General features: G+C 38.7%; 1 protein-coding gene across 1 annotated transcript; it reads right to left on the reverse strand.

Moving 5' to 3' along the window:
• Window positions 1-600: 600 nt before the first annotated feature.
• Window positions 601-15,320, reverse strand: WBP11 (WW domain binding protein 11). Its single transcript, XM_026502366.4, has 12 exons — window positions 15,144-15,320; window positions 13,484-13,598; window positions 12,998-13,029; window positions 12,058-12,151; window positions 9,341-9,537; window positions 8,137-8,270; window positions 7,720-7,919; window positions 7,132-7,323; window positions 4,655-4,756; window positions 3,931-4,224; window positions 2,751-2,933; window positions 601-1,618 (listed from the first exon to the last, which is right to left on the reverse strand). Exons 2-12 carry the CDS (start codon window positions 13,545-13,547, stop codon window positions 1,185-1,187), a joined length of 1,926 nt encoding a protein of 641 aa, XP_026358151.1. The 5' UTR covers window positions 13,548-13,598; window positions 15,144-15,320; the 3' UTR covers window positions 601-1,184.
• Window positions 15,321-16,009: the final 689 nt, after the last annotated feature.

The following is a 16,009-nucleotide window of genomic DNA, read 5'->3' on the forward strand; positions in this document are numbered from 1 at the left end:
ATAAAATATTCACACTTTGGGCCACTGGATAATCCACATAAACTGTTAGCGTCAATACTCTCATCTTTAAAATGGGGAAAATATTTGTGAACGTCATTTCCCAGGCTCACTGGCTAGCTGAATTAGTTATTAAAGCACTTTTTAAAGAAAATGGTATCAGTGCAAATTAACAGTATTGAGCATTCTTCTTCATTTTATGTCTTTTAATAATAAAAGCTTATGCAACTGACAAATACAATAAAGTAAAAGTAACCTTCTCTGGCTATTGCAATAATTTACACATGGTTTAAAAGAAGCTTTTCCCATCAGTTAGTGTCAGCTTACAAACCTCTGTGAAAGTAAACAATCTTTGAGGAAAAGACTCATGTTCTATGCAACTAATAACCTCTCGATTTCTCCAAAGCCAATCTGATAATCCTGAAGGAAAATAATTCTCTTTATACCTTAAAATTTAAAACTTAGTTTTAACCGTATTTTCAATAAGATTCTCACTGTGTACCAACAATAGAAGTTCCTTAAAACACAATTTTTAAATACTTGCTTCTTTTCTGCCCATAACACAGATATCACATTTATATATTATCAGTAACACAGAGGATATCTTGGTGTAGAACATTTATTTATTTATTCCACGAAACACTCAAAGTTTAGGTCAGTGGGAAATAATTTTAATCAAAGAATTGTACGTTTTCTTCCCACATATCTTGCTTTGTATTAGGAAATGACACTGCGATCCATTTCACTAAAATATTACAAAATATTTACAAGAAAATATTAAAATAACTCAAACACAAAAGGCAGGATGGGGTAAAATAAACTGTTTTTTCAGAAATCTCTACTCCAGTGGCCACCGCACACAAGAAGAGAATCAAAACAAGTAACAAATATCCCCCCGATCATAAGTTTCCAAAGAACTGGAGAAGGGGAACGAATGGGATGGAAAAGGTGGTATGAAAGGGAATGGATGTTAGCAGCACTGCTTCAATAACCAATCTATTCTGAATGAAATAATTCTCTCTTATATGCAATAAATTCTGAACAAGGCTAAACTTTAGGATATTCCTTGAACTGAAATTTAAAAATACCCTGACAGTGAAAGTCGCTCTTTCACTAAGCTTAGTAAGAGCCTCTTTTCCCCACGAACCACTGATACAAACAGAAACCTGCGCTGGCATTAAAAGCTGTCACAGGAGCCCTTCCATCTCTTTCATGAAAGCCTCATAAACATCATCCTTAGTCTGCACCGAGACAGGAACAGACGGACCAGATTTGGGAGCTGCTTTGGCAAGAGGCACAGCAGAATCATCCTCGGACTTTCTTTGGGGAGCAGCAGCGGTCCCTTTATTCTCCCGACGTACCCTCAACGCAGTGGGCACGAATCGAGTAATCTCTGCCTTGGGATTAGTGATCTGCGGCTTGGCACTGATGGTTGCTGTGGCTTTCTTCTCAATGGTGGCCGCACTTGTATCATCCGCCTTGGGTCGCTGAATCAAGTTGGGTGGAGCACTTAAAACCCCCGGGTTCGGCAAAGGAGCTGGTGGGAAAAGCCCAGGTGGGGCAGGTCCAAGTGGAGGCACCAAAGGTGGGCGCATCATGCCGGGACGAGGTGGAGGGATACCTAACCGAACGAGAAAATGGGCAGATGAAGACTACAAGAATGCATTTTAACTATTATAAAGGATGTGAAAAACATAGGTTGACAATTTTTTAAAAACTGGCAATTTACAGAAAATAAGCTGAAACCATGCTGCTTACTATCTGAAACTAAGGAATACATTTTGATAGTAAGGAATATTTTATTATGAAGTAATATTCAATTTCAGTCTGTACCCCTGTATTTAGGTTTTCTTCCTTTCTGAGTAATGTAGTATTTTAAAATAGAAAGCTGACACCACCAACTGGTTTCAAGTATGATTTCAAATTTGTCCAATTTCAGATTTGACAGCCTAAGACCCTCTTCTAGCTGTACAGTGCAGATGCTATCCAGGCCACGGTTCAGGGTTTGATTCTCATGCATTATTTACTCATTTCCACACCATTCCTCCCCTGAAAAAGGTAACCCAATGGGCCGGAAATGGAATTTTAACCAGCAGAGGACGTGAACGTAACTTATGTAACTTATCACAGTATGTTACCACCACTGGAAAAGAATTCATGTCCTCTGACGGTTCAGACATACTGTCATCATTTACCCAGAACTGCAGATTTAATTTTCTTCAAATCACACTTTTAAGACCAAATATAAAATACCAAATTTCACTGAACTTAAGATACTACTGCTTATACAGACTCATAATTATTCCAGGTAACACTGAGAGTCGAAGCTGGGGAATTTCGGAGGAGGCCTTCACATTAAACTGGGACAGTGTAATAAACCAGAAATACACCTACCACATGTAGTAAGAGCACAAGGAAATCTGCCTTGTAATTTCAAACTTTAAGTTTGTACTCATGCAGATACATGGAAATATACGGAATGACTTCACAATCCCGCCCCCCCCCCCTCCCCCCAACATCCTACTCAAATAGAGAATTTAATCCAAAGTGGTCTCTGCCTGGGAAAAGTCCCTCATATGACAGGCAGAATCCAGTACAAATACCTTGTGGAAGAACTCAACTTCAACCTAGGCCAAAATCAATGAAAAAACATCATTTTATGATTCCCCTTGATTTCAGGATACTGAAATGTGAAAATATGTCTTAGAGCAGATGAAATATATAAATTTTGTACTAGAAATCAAAAGCTTCACCTGGAGGTGCAGGGGGAGGTAGCCTTGGTGGGGGTCCCCGAGGAGGAGGGCCAGGAGGGAGACCTGGAGGTGGACCTGGGGGAGGGCCAGGGGGTCGGCCTGGTGGTGGGCCTGGAGGCAAAAGTCGGGGTAAAGGCCCTCGGAGTCCCGGCATTCCAGGTGGTCTCAGGAATGGAGGAGCTCCTGAAAAGAGAAAAATGACAAATTAATGTAAGAGACATACATATGAAGTCGTAACTGTGGTATAAAGGTAACTCAAGTGTGGTCTGACTTAGCATTTTAACTTGAAATTAGGTAACTTCAAAAACGGATCAAAACATAGGTAGAAGAATTCATTCAACAAATGTCTGAGCACCAGAGATATGGAATTGGATTTGTTACAGATCATTTCTTTTTATTTGCCAGTACTGACAAAAAGCATAGCTTTTTTTTTTTTTTTTTTAATAGCACAGCTCTGCTGGGCTAAAAACTATACAAAGAGGAGAATAATTCTTAAATGGGTTCCAAAATAAGTTGAAAATGGAATATAAAGCAGGGTGCTTTAAGGATTCCCCCTGAAACACAGGAAGACATAGGCAAAGATGACTGAAGATGACATAAGACAGGTAATGCGCTTTGCACCACCAGTAAGAAGAGAATGAACTCAAGTGAAGAAAACCGGACTGGACAACTATAGGAGGAAAGACTATAAAATCGTAAGTAGCCAAGAAGTTCAAATTTCAAATAAACTTCTCATTCTTATACGCCAAAGATTATATTAATACTGACCTCTTTTGTCTCTAAAGACTGACATCCGACAATTCCCAACCAAAGAAGGATGTCTGTTAGTATTTACTGTGCCCCAGTCCCATTAGCTATCAATTTAGAATTGGGTCGACTTGTCATATTAAAAAAAACAGTACTAAAGATACCCCAGTTTCATACTCCAGTTTCTGCCTGCTAACCTCAGAACTACAGAACCCTGAAAAGAGAAGAGCTTTGAAGACGACGGCTGGCAGAAGTACTATGAACTGCAAACAGTGCTGTAGGAATAAATACACCGCACTGATCCTTTATCTCTTAGTGACTTATGCTAGGAGAAAACAAAACACCAATACTAATGAAGCGTATTTTCGGAATGATTTCATCGCTCCAATGGCAGACAGACTTATTTATTCACAACGAATCAGTGCCTACTTACCCGGAGGTGGTCCAGGAGGAAGGCCTGTAGGTGGTCCAGGCGGCCGTAAGGGTGGAGCCGGTGGTGGTCCAAGAGGAGGCGGTCCCGGCATGGGAGGTGCTTGGATCTGAGAAGGAGGAACAGACTGCGGGGGGGCTTGCTGCTGGGAAGAAGCTGCAGATGTGCCATCAGAAAGAGATTCCTCTTTATGCTGTTTTTGTGACTGCTTTTCTGCTTCAGAATCATCAGAATCATCCTCGTCATCATCCTCTGAAAATTCTTCTACTTCTCGTCCCTCCTCAGGGATTTCCTGACCTAAAAGAAAATTTAAACCAGGTAAACAGAGTTAATTCATTTTTTACAGCCTGAAAAATAGTGATGCCTGAAGACACGTGCTCAATTAAGTGCTTCCTTAAAATTAACAACTAAATAGCCTTCTTCAATAAACTACTTGGATATGGAGGAATCAAATAATATTCTACTCATCCATGCTAGTGGAGCACAGTGACACAAGCCCCGGCTTTAGCACAAGGTGGACCTGGGTTTAAATGCTAGTTTAACCTCTTACTAGCTGGGTAACTTTGGGCAGCTTAATCTCCAAATGTCTCCAAACCTTACGTTTTGTAAAACAAGGATTTATTATTTACTTCAGGGTTGCTGAGATACTAAATGGGAAAATGTACATAAAGGAACTGGTAGGAGGAAATACCCGAAAGGTGATTTCACTACTCTTTCCCTGTCTTACCTGCCATTCGAAGCATCATGGCTTGAAGAGGAGTCAGCTCCTTCATGTTCTTCTTTTTCTTCCTTGATTTTCCAGGCATATCTGCAAATCTTACACTCAGACCTAAGAGGTGGAGGGAGAGAATGGGGTGGATTAGGAACAACAAAATTCAGCAAATGCCTACTATGCAATACTAGAAAGCACTAGATACGATTGCTGCCCACTATTTGGCAGAAGTGCTGAAGAGTCAGCCGTATAAAAGTATAAGAAGTGCCAACTGGTGGTAAATATATGCTGTTGTGATCTAAAATCTATAAATTTCAAATATTTAAAGAATACTATTAACATCTTTATGCCAGTAAAATTGAACACCCAGATAAAATAATAGACAATTCTCTAGAAGAATATAAATTACAAAAATTGGCCATAGAAGTGATAAGACCAGAACATATAAAATTGAAATGGTAGTTAGAAATCTATTTTTAACCTGGCACAAATAATTTTGTAAAGAAGTTCAGCCAAACATTAAGTTACAGAAATTTCCTTTAAAAGGGCACAGAAAAGATGGAAGGCAATCCAGAATTCATGAAACCAGCACAACCTTGATACCAAAGCTAACCTACTATAAAATTAGCTGACTGTTGAACAAGAGGGGTTTGAACTGAGTGGGTCCACTTACACGTGGACTTTTTGTGATAAACACAGTACAGTACAGCAACTGTATTTTCCTTATGAATTCCTAGCATCGTTTTCTTTTCCCCAGCTTACTTTATCTCAAGAATGTAGTATATAATACATGTAACATACAAAACGTGTGTTAATCGCCCCTTTATGTTAATGGTTAAACTTCTGGGCAACAATAGGCTATTAGTAGTTAAATTTTGGGGGACTCAAAAGTTATGCATGGATTTTTGATTGTGCAAAAGGTCAGTGCTCCTAATCCCTGTGTTGTTCAAGGGCCAATTTTATAACCAAACTGAATCCAACAATGGTTTAAAAGAAAAACATATCATAAACACGTAGCGTTGGTCCCAGAAATGCAAGATAAGGTTGAACATTAGAAATGCCATGAATATAATTCATTACAATAAACAAAGAAAAACCACAATAACACCCCAACAGATGCTTAAAAATATTTATAGTAAAAAAGACTAGAAGGGACCTTTTTAACCTGATAAATCAGGCTATTCACTAGATGCTATTAAACACCTTGCTAAATGGTGCAGTATTAGGAGTAGTCTTAGTTGGTAGACATTTACAATGTTCCGTGTGGGCAGGGCTTTAGTTTTGTTTACTTTTGTATTCTTTGTCTAGGAAAATTCCTTATAGTAAAAAGTCAATTTAAGTATTAGATAAAAATCAGATCATAATTAGGAGAGCCACTTGCAGCACACGTACAGTGATGTACACTGATGAGTATACAGAAGTGAAACAAGTTGGCAGAAAAGAGAAAAATGAGGCAAAGGATCACACAATGCCAGAGAAAAATGAAGCTGCTGTGGCTCTAAGGTCTTTCTGCTTTCTACTACTAGTTTCTACATAAGTCCTCTATAATTTTTCATCACCACCTCTAATCACCCCTTTAAGATAGATTTTTGCTTTGCAACCGTGATTCTTAAGAAGTATCAGGACAAAGATTTGTCATCGTTACAAATACGAACAACAGTGGTAATACAAACACATAAATATGTTGTAGGTTACGAAAACAATTTACTTTTTTTTTTTTTTAGAAAAGATCTTATTTAAGAGACAGCACACACACACACACACACACACACACACACACACGCATGAGCAGGGGGAGGGGCAGAGAGGAAGACCGCACTGAGCGCAGAGCCCATCACAGGGCTTGATCCCACAACCCTGAGATCATGACCTGAGCTGAAATCAAGAGATGGATGCTTAACCCACTGAGTCACCCAGATGCCCCTACAAATACAATCTTAAAAGAAACACCAAGACTACTGAGGTGTGACCAAGATTATACACCTTGTATTGCTCAGTATCTATCATGACGCTTAAAATTTTCTTGATGTATGTCATAACTACTTTTTAAAGGTACACATAACTGAGTCTGGTTTTATAATAATAAAATGGACATATATTATACATTACGATGCTTCCATTAAATCATGATTCCACTTGCCGGTGTACCTAAATTATAATTATGGTCTGGTTGATGTGAGACACAATGAACACAGAAAATTTAAATGGCTTCAAATGTAAATGTTTAAGCAGACTTATCAAAAAACAATATGCATATGGCTTTCTCAATATGGTTATGTGGTTATTCTCCTTTCTTTCCTATCCAGACCCACACATGTCCACTGAGTACTATGTGTCCAGAACTTCTGAGATTTTTGATATAAAAATGGAGAGAGCTATGATCCTTCCTTTCAAGGTGCTCACAATTACTCTCATAGATGCATTAATAAATCAAGACCTTCCACTTGTGTGCTACTTATTGATCAAACCACAGAACGTTTATTTGCACATACCAGACTTTTTTTCTTCATTGTTGTCTCTCTCGTTATCATCACGATGCACAAATTCATCACCTTCACTTTCTCCATCTGACCTGTCAGTGTCACTGTCATCAGTACTGTCGTCATGCTTATCTTGATCCATGTCCTCAGGATACCCGTCATCTTCACTAGTGCTGGAAACATCATCATCATGACCCCGTTGTGCTGAAAAGGAAGAAGGGAACAGGAAACAAGTATTATGACTGGCATAACAAAGCACAGAAAATTGTGCTATTTAACTTAGAATAACTTCATTACGTAAAATGATTCTGTATATGATACGAGTTCTTCATACAGTCTGACAATATTTCCCTTTGCTAACAGTTTCAAAATCTTCTCTAAAAAAGCCTAATTTAAAACACAATAAGCATTTCTGTACTTCCTTACGTACGCTGCTTTTACTTGGGTAAATTCTATGATTTATCCATCTTGTTAGGATGTCCATGTAATCCTCATTTATTTCCCAAGTTCCGAGGATGGTGAACCAGATGTTAAACAGGGCCAACAAAAAAAAAGGACGGCGGAAAGGTTGCAAGAGCAAAAGGAACAGTCACTCCTTACCAAGTTCCGGGCTATATAACATGTCTTCATCCCGCCTACGAGGGGGAAGATCTAGGGCAAAGCCCACTTTCCGGCCATACATTTGCAAGACTTGAGGAGGTGGCGGACCAGGGGGAGGACCAGGAGGTTTTCTGCCAGGGGGCAAACGTGGCACACCATGTCCAAGAAGAGGAAGGATAGAAACTGCCCGTGTTGGAGGTCTGTAAAGAAAATTCCACAGTAATCACATTCATAGTAATGAGATATTTATTTCCTCTTCTAAAATATTTTCAAGGGATTTCTTCCTTCACGTTTAATCAAGTGAGGCACCAATCACATTCACACTTGCCTTTTAACTCCCACTGCAATGATTTTGGCACTGGACAATTAAAAGGTACTTTTAATAAATGTTATTTAATTATGCTACCGCTTCCTTACCCATAGGCTGAGGTCTTTTTAAGGATGGAGGGTGGCTGGGCACCAGGAAGGGGAATGTCCTGGATCAAGATGTTGGAAGGAGCATGCGGCATATCTGGCAAGGGGATACTCTCCACTTCCACATGCTGAGCATTCTGAAACAGAAAAACCTTTCCATAGTACCAGAGCAATCCACACGCTCACCATTAAAATTCAGTATCTGCTGTTTCATAATCTGGATTCGCTTTCCACCTAATGTAAGTATCAGGAAAAAAAACAAGAATACCAGTATTTGTCAACAATTCCAAAGTCCGTCAATGAATGGAAAAAATCTCTATGGCCTCTAAAAGAAACAAAACTCAGCTGTTTCTCTTCCATTAACATCCTTTTGGGTTATGGTTTGAAATAGCTGCTGTCTATAGAAATCCAACTGTTTAAAGTATCTAGCACCAAAGCCACCCTACTAAATATTCTGGATGATAAACAGCACTTACCAATTAACTTAGAAATAGTATATATCCGGTGGTAGAGCCTGGGTTTCTAAATTAGTCTTTGCTGAATTTCTGCCACATACTAGCTGTATGACTAAGTTCCTTAGTTTCCTTATCTGTAAAATGGGACCTATACTACCTACTTTGCAAAAACGATACAATTTGTTTTTACATTTTTGAGGCAAAATTCACAATGAAATGTATAAATTCCGAGTTTTGACAAATGCGCATAGCTCACAACTTCTTCTCAATCAATCCCCAACACTATCCCAAAGCAACCACTGTGACAAGTGCTTCCATCTATAGATTAGTTTTGCCTGCTCTAGAATTTCATACAAATGGAATCCTATCAAAGAAGTTCCACATGCTTTGAGATTTATCTGTTAATAATTTTTTTCTTAATCCCATGTTGTTTTGAATATCAGCAGAGCATTCCTTTTCATTGCTGAGTACATTCAATTTTATAAATACACTAGTTTGTTTATCCATTATCCTATTAATGGACATCTGGGCTATTTCTAGTTTTTGGCTATTACTGTGTTGGCAGATGGATTAATTTCTCTTGTATAAATATGCAGCATTAGATTTGCTGGCTCGTGGGGTAGGAGGAGGTTTAGTTTGATAAGAAATTGCCAAGAGGAAGAAGTTCATCATGACCAGTTCTCCGGTTAACAATTTTAAGAGCAAATCTAAATACAACATTTTAGTTTATCTCGCTAAAGAAACTTGATTACCTTGACAGCGTCAAAATATTGGCTAAGTTGAGCCCTCTTCTGTTCATATTCTACTTCTAGCTTTCTCAATTCTTTGTAAATATCCGGATTCTCTTTTTCATAGAGCCGTAGGATACGTTCAAAGGTTTCACGCAGCTTTTTACGCTTGTCTTTCAGCACCTTCTCATTTAACTGCGGTTGCTGCACTGGGTTAAACTCTGAGAGGAAAGAGCAGATACTGAAATTCAACACAAAAAGTCACTTCATTTAGGTATCAGCTCTATCATTTAATAAATTTTCCTTATATGCTAAAACTTTCAAAAGGGATTTAGACCAGGTATACTATTTTAAATTTTATTAAAAAGAAGTGCAACAGATATTTATTGAAACACCACTTTTAAGATAGCCATTAATTTTACTTTCTTTTCTAAGAAAGTCTAATGTCACCTAATTAATTGATTTTCACCATTGTAAAAATCAATCTTCATCCCTTTATGCTAACAACTTGTTGTCGTGAGGCTTCAGTCAGACAGAGCTGTGTCATTTAATTCTGATATCTTAGGCGCTTGAATTCTCTGACCTTCAGCTTCTTCACCTGGAAAATGGGGACGTCAACTACTTCACAGCAAAGATCTGATGACTAAATGTGATCACAAAATATCCAGTGACGTCTAGCTTACCACTTAATTATTTTTAGAACAAACTGGTGTTCTTTACCTAACTACCACACAATCCTTTCGCTTTCCATGTGTTTGACATGGGGCTTCATTTCAGGTCTTTTGCCCCAAAAGGGATTATTAGCACAAGACTCTCAAGCTTGCCTGGTCAATTATAACTGCCTCCCTCCGTTCCCCTCACCAGTGACTGACTCAGAGATCAACTGGCACATGATCCAAACTGAAACCAGATCCTTCTCTGAGACTTTAAATGTGGATGTAAGAGAGTGAAGCTCTTACAAGAGGAAGAAAATAAACCTAAAGCTGTGACCTTGTTTCCCACTAATTCCACACCCATTTTCCACTTCCAATCCCAAGTTTATTAGCAATATGCTGAATGAGGCTAACAAGAGAGTAGACCAGGCAGATGAATACTAGTCTTAATAATGATACCTGTGCTTCCTAGGAGAGCTTCCCTCTGGGGTTTCCCAATTATGGGAGTCAATGTATGTACTTTTTCTGCCTAAACCAGTTTGTGAGTTTTATAAACTGTGTAAGGTTTATGAATTATAATTAGAGCCCGGATGAACAGTGCTCCCTTCTTTTTTTTTTTTTAACTGATAACAAGCTTAATTATCTTCTTCCCTAATTCCCTTTAACTTTGGTGATTTATTCCCAAGGTAGTCTTACACCACCCACTATTCTTAGTGTGATTAATAAAAATGTTGAACGCCTGAGTTTTAATCCTAGCCTGCCACTTCCTAACAGCATGACCTTGAGGAAAGTATATAATCTCCGTGCCTAAGTTTCCTCACCCATAAAATAGGGGTAATACACCTACCTAAAAGTTGTCGTAACATGTAGAAAAAAACTGGTGTGTAGCAAGACAAGAGCTTAATAAACCTCCATTACTACTATTATCTCCTTTTAAAACCACATGAATCAGTCTGAAGTCATTTAATGTCTTGACACCCTAGGGATAACAATTGCCCACAGTAATATATAAACCAGAGGCAACAAATGGGATCAGTTAGAGCTGAACTGGGAAAGATTTGGGATCATGCAATCTGACCCAGAACTCTTGCCCAGGCTAAGTGCATAACACTCCTCACTGAGCAGGAAGCCCAACGTGGGGCTCGATCCCAGGACCCTGAGATCATGACCCGAGCTGAAGGCAGGCGCTTAACCGACTAAGCCACCCAGGCGCCCCTAAGAGAGCTTCTCATACTATAACCCCACATTACTGGATTTTTTTGTTTAACCCATTTAACGTATCATTGAGATCCACTGTACCTCTTTCACTTACTATCTGATTTTTGGCAAACCACTTAAACTGAGTACCTTTTGTCAACAAAACTTGTCAAGATTTCATTAGGCAAAAATAAATAAATAAAAGGAAGCAGAAAAAAAAAATTCCATGTTCTAATATTAAAAAATGGGTATTTGTGGGTTGTGATAAAATTTCCAGTGGAAGCATCATACAGACAATTCTCAAGCAACATAGATGCAAGGAAAGATAACACATGCATTTATCTTGTGTGATTCCAGTTATGACAAAAGCAGTGATACTGAAGATACATATAAAGAAACTGGGTAAAATTATTCAAAGAAATGTGGAAAAAAGGAGAAATTCCAATAGGATACATAGAATATTCTATAAAATTAGATTTTAAGTATTTCATGATTCTTCTACCACCTGACTTGGTGGGTCAAGTATTTCTGATGTTCTCACTGGAAAAAATGGGGAATTCATAAATTCATGGTAGCCTAATATTTAGATTTACATGGTAGCTGCCAACATTAAAAAAACAAAACAAAAAACTCCAGATTTCAGTCTCTCTCAGTAACCAGTTCAAGCTAAGTAACGGCATTCATCTAACTCTAGAGGAGACCCCCAGCGTGCAATCTCTCCCCGCCACTGCATTTTTGTCTGACACTAAAACTAAACCCAAGTGCCAAATGTCATCCTGCTTTTCTGTTTCTCTTATGCCTGTGCTGCTTCATCACTACCTGCTTGCCTGCCTCTGTGTATCAGACTGCTAGCCCTGCTCTAAGATTTAGCCTTTTAAAATAAATTCTTACCCATTTCATCCAATTTCTCCATGTCCCGGATAATCTGTTTGGGATCCTTCATCTTCAAAACTGCAGCTCGTACCATCATGCGCTGTTTTTTGTTCTTAGGAAAAAAAGAGCACTGTGTCAAGAAACTGAACATTCCTGAGTTTTTATTTCAATTCGCATCAGGAATCTATTTAAACTGAAGTTGGACTTCTCCTTGGTTTCTGATCACTTGTTTCAACCACCATAACCAAAGCTATGTAATTCCTGGCTCTCAAAAACTGTTTCAGCTTCAGACAAAAACATAAACACTACTTAGTACGTGTACTTTCTTAGGCAAATGTTTCTTTTAATTTTGTGATATCTTTAGCAATTACTTCAAAAAAATTAAGATCTTTTTTTAGGCTAAATTCTAAAATTATATATTGAAGAAAAGTTTTGCAGGATTTGATGCTTAACAATGAAACAGGAAAACCCAGTTAAAAACTATTAAAGATCTGCATTCTTTGAGTGTGTTAAAGAATGATACTAAAAAGTAAGTGCTGTCTTATTCTGGGAGAACACTTTGTCACAAACTCAATAGCTACATAATGAGGAAAATGAACACACAAATCATATTTAATTTAGAATCATATTTAGAATCATATTTAATTCGGTAGCTTTTAACAAAGCAGTATGCTTTAATATAAAAAATATTCCTTTCAAAGATATTTATTTAACTCAGTGGGAAAGATAATCAAATATATAAATTTACGATAACCATCATGAGCTTATCTGCAAGGTTATTCCAGTTCAGCTTCCAAGTACAGTATTTTTGCTTATTAAATTTTAATATTTGTTATAAGAAGCATAAAGTATCTTTTCTGACAAATAATTGTAAATGTTGTTTTGAAATCCACTAATCCCAAATAATAAGAAGTGCCAAACATCACTTATGACTAATAGGATGCTTCTGAAATCCTACCTTCTTTAATTCTCTCTTCCGGGCTTCTTTTCCTTTAAGAGAGAGACAGAGAAAATATAAAACTTTCAAATCTTGAATGCTAGCATTTTCTCCAATTTAATACAGGTAATAATTAATGTGGGAGGCTGTCCTATGCATTGCAGAATGTTAAGCAGCATCTAAGGCCTTACCCACTAGATGCCAATAGCAGTATGCCAACCAATATCTTGAGAATTTTTTAAGCTTCTCAAAATTTATCTGTCCAAAATTTCAAATACAAAAAGGAAGTTTCAAGCCAATTCTACTTTGCAAGTCAATCAAATTTAAAATATGGGTATTAATTTTTTTGCGTGTTTAAAGCTTTCATCACGTGCCCAAAACAACACTGGATAACTTTATACAACTGACTCCTAGCAATGCCGATTTTATAGTTAAGACATAATAGATTCTCTAGTGTTTGCAATTTTTATCACTCCTCTTTATCATTCCACGCTAATGGACACTTACGGGCTTGGTCTGTAGGGTTCATAAATTTTCCACTCTTGGTGGATGACGTAGATCTCCGCCCCATGTTGACAACTTGTATGGTTTACTTGTTCATTAAAACAAAAAAACAAAAAACCTGCAAAGACAAACAAATAGCTTATTCTTCTTCTAGTTACAAAATTTCTTCTTTTATATTATGAAATTTCTTTCTACCAATCTCTTGAAAAGTAGCATTCCTTTGATTATTAACTTTTTTTAATGGATCATGGACCGACTCTGAAATTGAAAAAAAAAATCAATCAGAAAATGCTTCAACAATTTAGGATAAACCATGAATATGAAAAGCCATTAGTCCTTTTCCTACACCCTCCCTTTGTTTACATGTAGGGTGAAAGAGGAAAAAAAAGGGAATGGGGATAATGATCTGGGTTCAACAACAAATGTCACCCTTGCCTCTCTCCATGGTTTTTCTTCGCATGTATTCTCAACATCTGTAAGATAGTAAAAACTCATTAATTTAAGCCTGTTTAATTCAAATTTAGTTCTAATTCACATGTAATTCTTGACTGTCAAGAGCTTAAAACATAACTGAAAGGGCAAATATTAAAAATGAAAGTATTACACGAAGGAGTGTACAAAAATGTCAAGACACATATTTTTCTACTAGTACCTACTTGACTCCTGATTTCTATTTTTTATGGGACGACTGTGTTTGAGGGAAAATGTTTTGCAAGTCAAAATTTTTTATTAGTATTAACTTCTCTCTCTTATTTCAATTGTTTAACTTTTTAATATTTACTCTTCCCAATAATGAAGTTGATAAATTTACTTCCTTTTGAAAGTAGACTTTTAAAGGGTGTGAAAGGGAAGAGCATGAGGTAAATTTTTCAGTAGCCCATACAATTAATGATACCTTCCCTCTTCCTTGAAGATTTTTGTCAGAAAAGTTCATTAGTTAATGCCTCTTTCAGCAAGTGTTCAAATGCCTTGATTTCTGCTACATGCTTCGGAGCTGTTCCAGGGGCAAACTTAATTTACCCTGTCCAGGGTTTCCTTCTCAGAAAAACTGGGAGTGGGGGAGAAGGGAGGCCGAAACAAACAAAATTAGTATAAATACAGGCTCTCCTGTCTTTGACGGCCTGTTATCTTTTTTCCTATCCTCTCTCCGTTCCCCTCGGGCTCCTGTTTTGACCCTTTTCTCCCACAAGTAAACAACAGATAGGAATTACAGAGAATTTCTACAGAAGACAATGGAGCCTTAGTCTGCACAAACTATTTTTTGTCTAAAAGCAGAAACGACAGGGAAATCGGGCCACAGAACCGAAGAGGCTGCAGTGGGACGGAGCCCAGATCCACCAAGAAAAGCAACAGCAGCAGCAACTGCCGAAACCATAGCGACGGTTGACCCTGACTCGAGGTACAAGAAGACGTCAAATCTAAAGCAACCGGTCAATGAGCACAGGCAGGAGGCGGCGCTAACCGACTCGGGCGAAGAGCAGCTTAACTGCTGGAAGCCGCACCGCCCCCGGCTCCAAGATCCCCCGGTCCGCGACCCGGGACACCCAAAACGCGAAGAGGAAGAACCGGGCAGAGGGGCCTGGCGTCCCCGAGGCAACCGCGCGGGCCCGGGGCAGGACGGGAAAAGATGAAGAAACGGAGTGAAACAATTCCGCACACTCACACTTCTGCTGGACTCCTGGCACTGCGAGAAGCGGGGAGGGGACGATTCTCGGCCTCTTTTACCCCGTAGGGGCCTTCACCTCGGTGTGCCGGTCAGCCATCCAGCCACCGCCATCTTGAAAGCTCGCGCCCCTCCGCCATCCTTACGTCACTTCCTATCCCTACGGCCCAAGATCTTAGCGTTTCTCCGCCCTGGCACCATAGAGAGTAACCAAGAACTCCAGGACCAGAGTCTCTTCCGCTCCAAGTCAATACCGAATTGGTTGAGTCTCTGCTAAGATCCCGCCCCCAGTTCCCGCAACCACATTAATTGACAGTTCTTTGAGCCAATAGAAAGAAGACAAACGAAGCGGGTCGGGTAGGTGATTGGCTGATGAGAAGACTACTTTGCCTCTCGGACCGAGACAGTTTGACTTAATTTCCGGAAGCTGCGTGTATTGGGATGAATGAGACCGGTCGATTCCGGCTAGGGAGCTGTTTTGCAGTCTCTGTAGGCTGCAATTGTATTAGTTTTTGGATTTTGTATTTTTCATGACGTAAGCGAGTGTGATTTCTTTGGATAGTGTCTGCTTGAAAATGGATCACTGAATAACACTTGCTACCGCGCTTGTTGCGCTTTCCTAGCGTCATGTCCGTCTGGAAGTTTATAGGCACACAGAACATATGTATACCTGAGCAAATAAATCAGTTCCCGTGTTAGATGCCCAGATTGTTCATCTACAAGAAATTAATCTACAGTAATCTACAATGAGTTTTTTGAGGAGGAAATGTGGGAATACATACGCAGTTCTAATTTACGAGTGGCGACGTTGCTTTATATTGGCTTCTTTTCCCTTTTGGTCCTTTCACCAGCTAGAAGGCCTTTAT

Source organism: Ursus arctos, unplaced genomic scaffold (genome assembly GCF_023065955.2).
Source record: "Ursus arctos isolate Adak ecotype North America unplaced genomic scaffold, UrsArc2.0 scaffold_26, whole genome shotgun sequence".
In the NCBI taxonomy this organism is placed as follows: domain Eukaryota; kingdom Metazoa; phylum Chordata; class Mammalia; order Carnivora; family Ursidae; genus Ursus; species Ursus arctos.

What these genes read in the sequence shown, in the direction of transcription:
- WBP11 (XM_026502366.4), bottom strand. Translation starts at nt 13,547, where the DNA reads ATGGGGCGGAGATCTACGTCATCCACCAAGAGTGGAAAATTTATGAAC. An exon ending in GAACCCTACAGACCAAGCCC is followed by an intron (nt 13,030 to 13,483) that starts GTAAGTGTCCAT and finishes TCTCTCTTAAAG; the next exon opens with GAAAAGAAGCCCGGAAGAGA. An exon ending in GGAAGAGAGAATTAAAGAAG is followed by an intron (nt 12,152 to 12,997) that starts GTAGGATTTCAG and finishes TTTTTTCCTAAG; the next exon opens with AACAAAAAACAGCGCATGAT.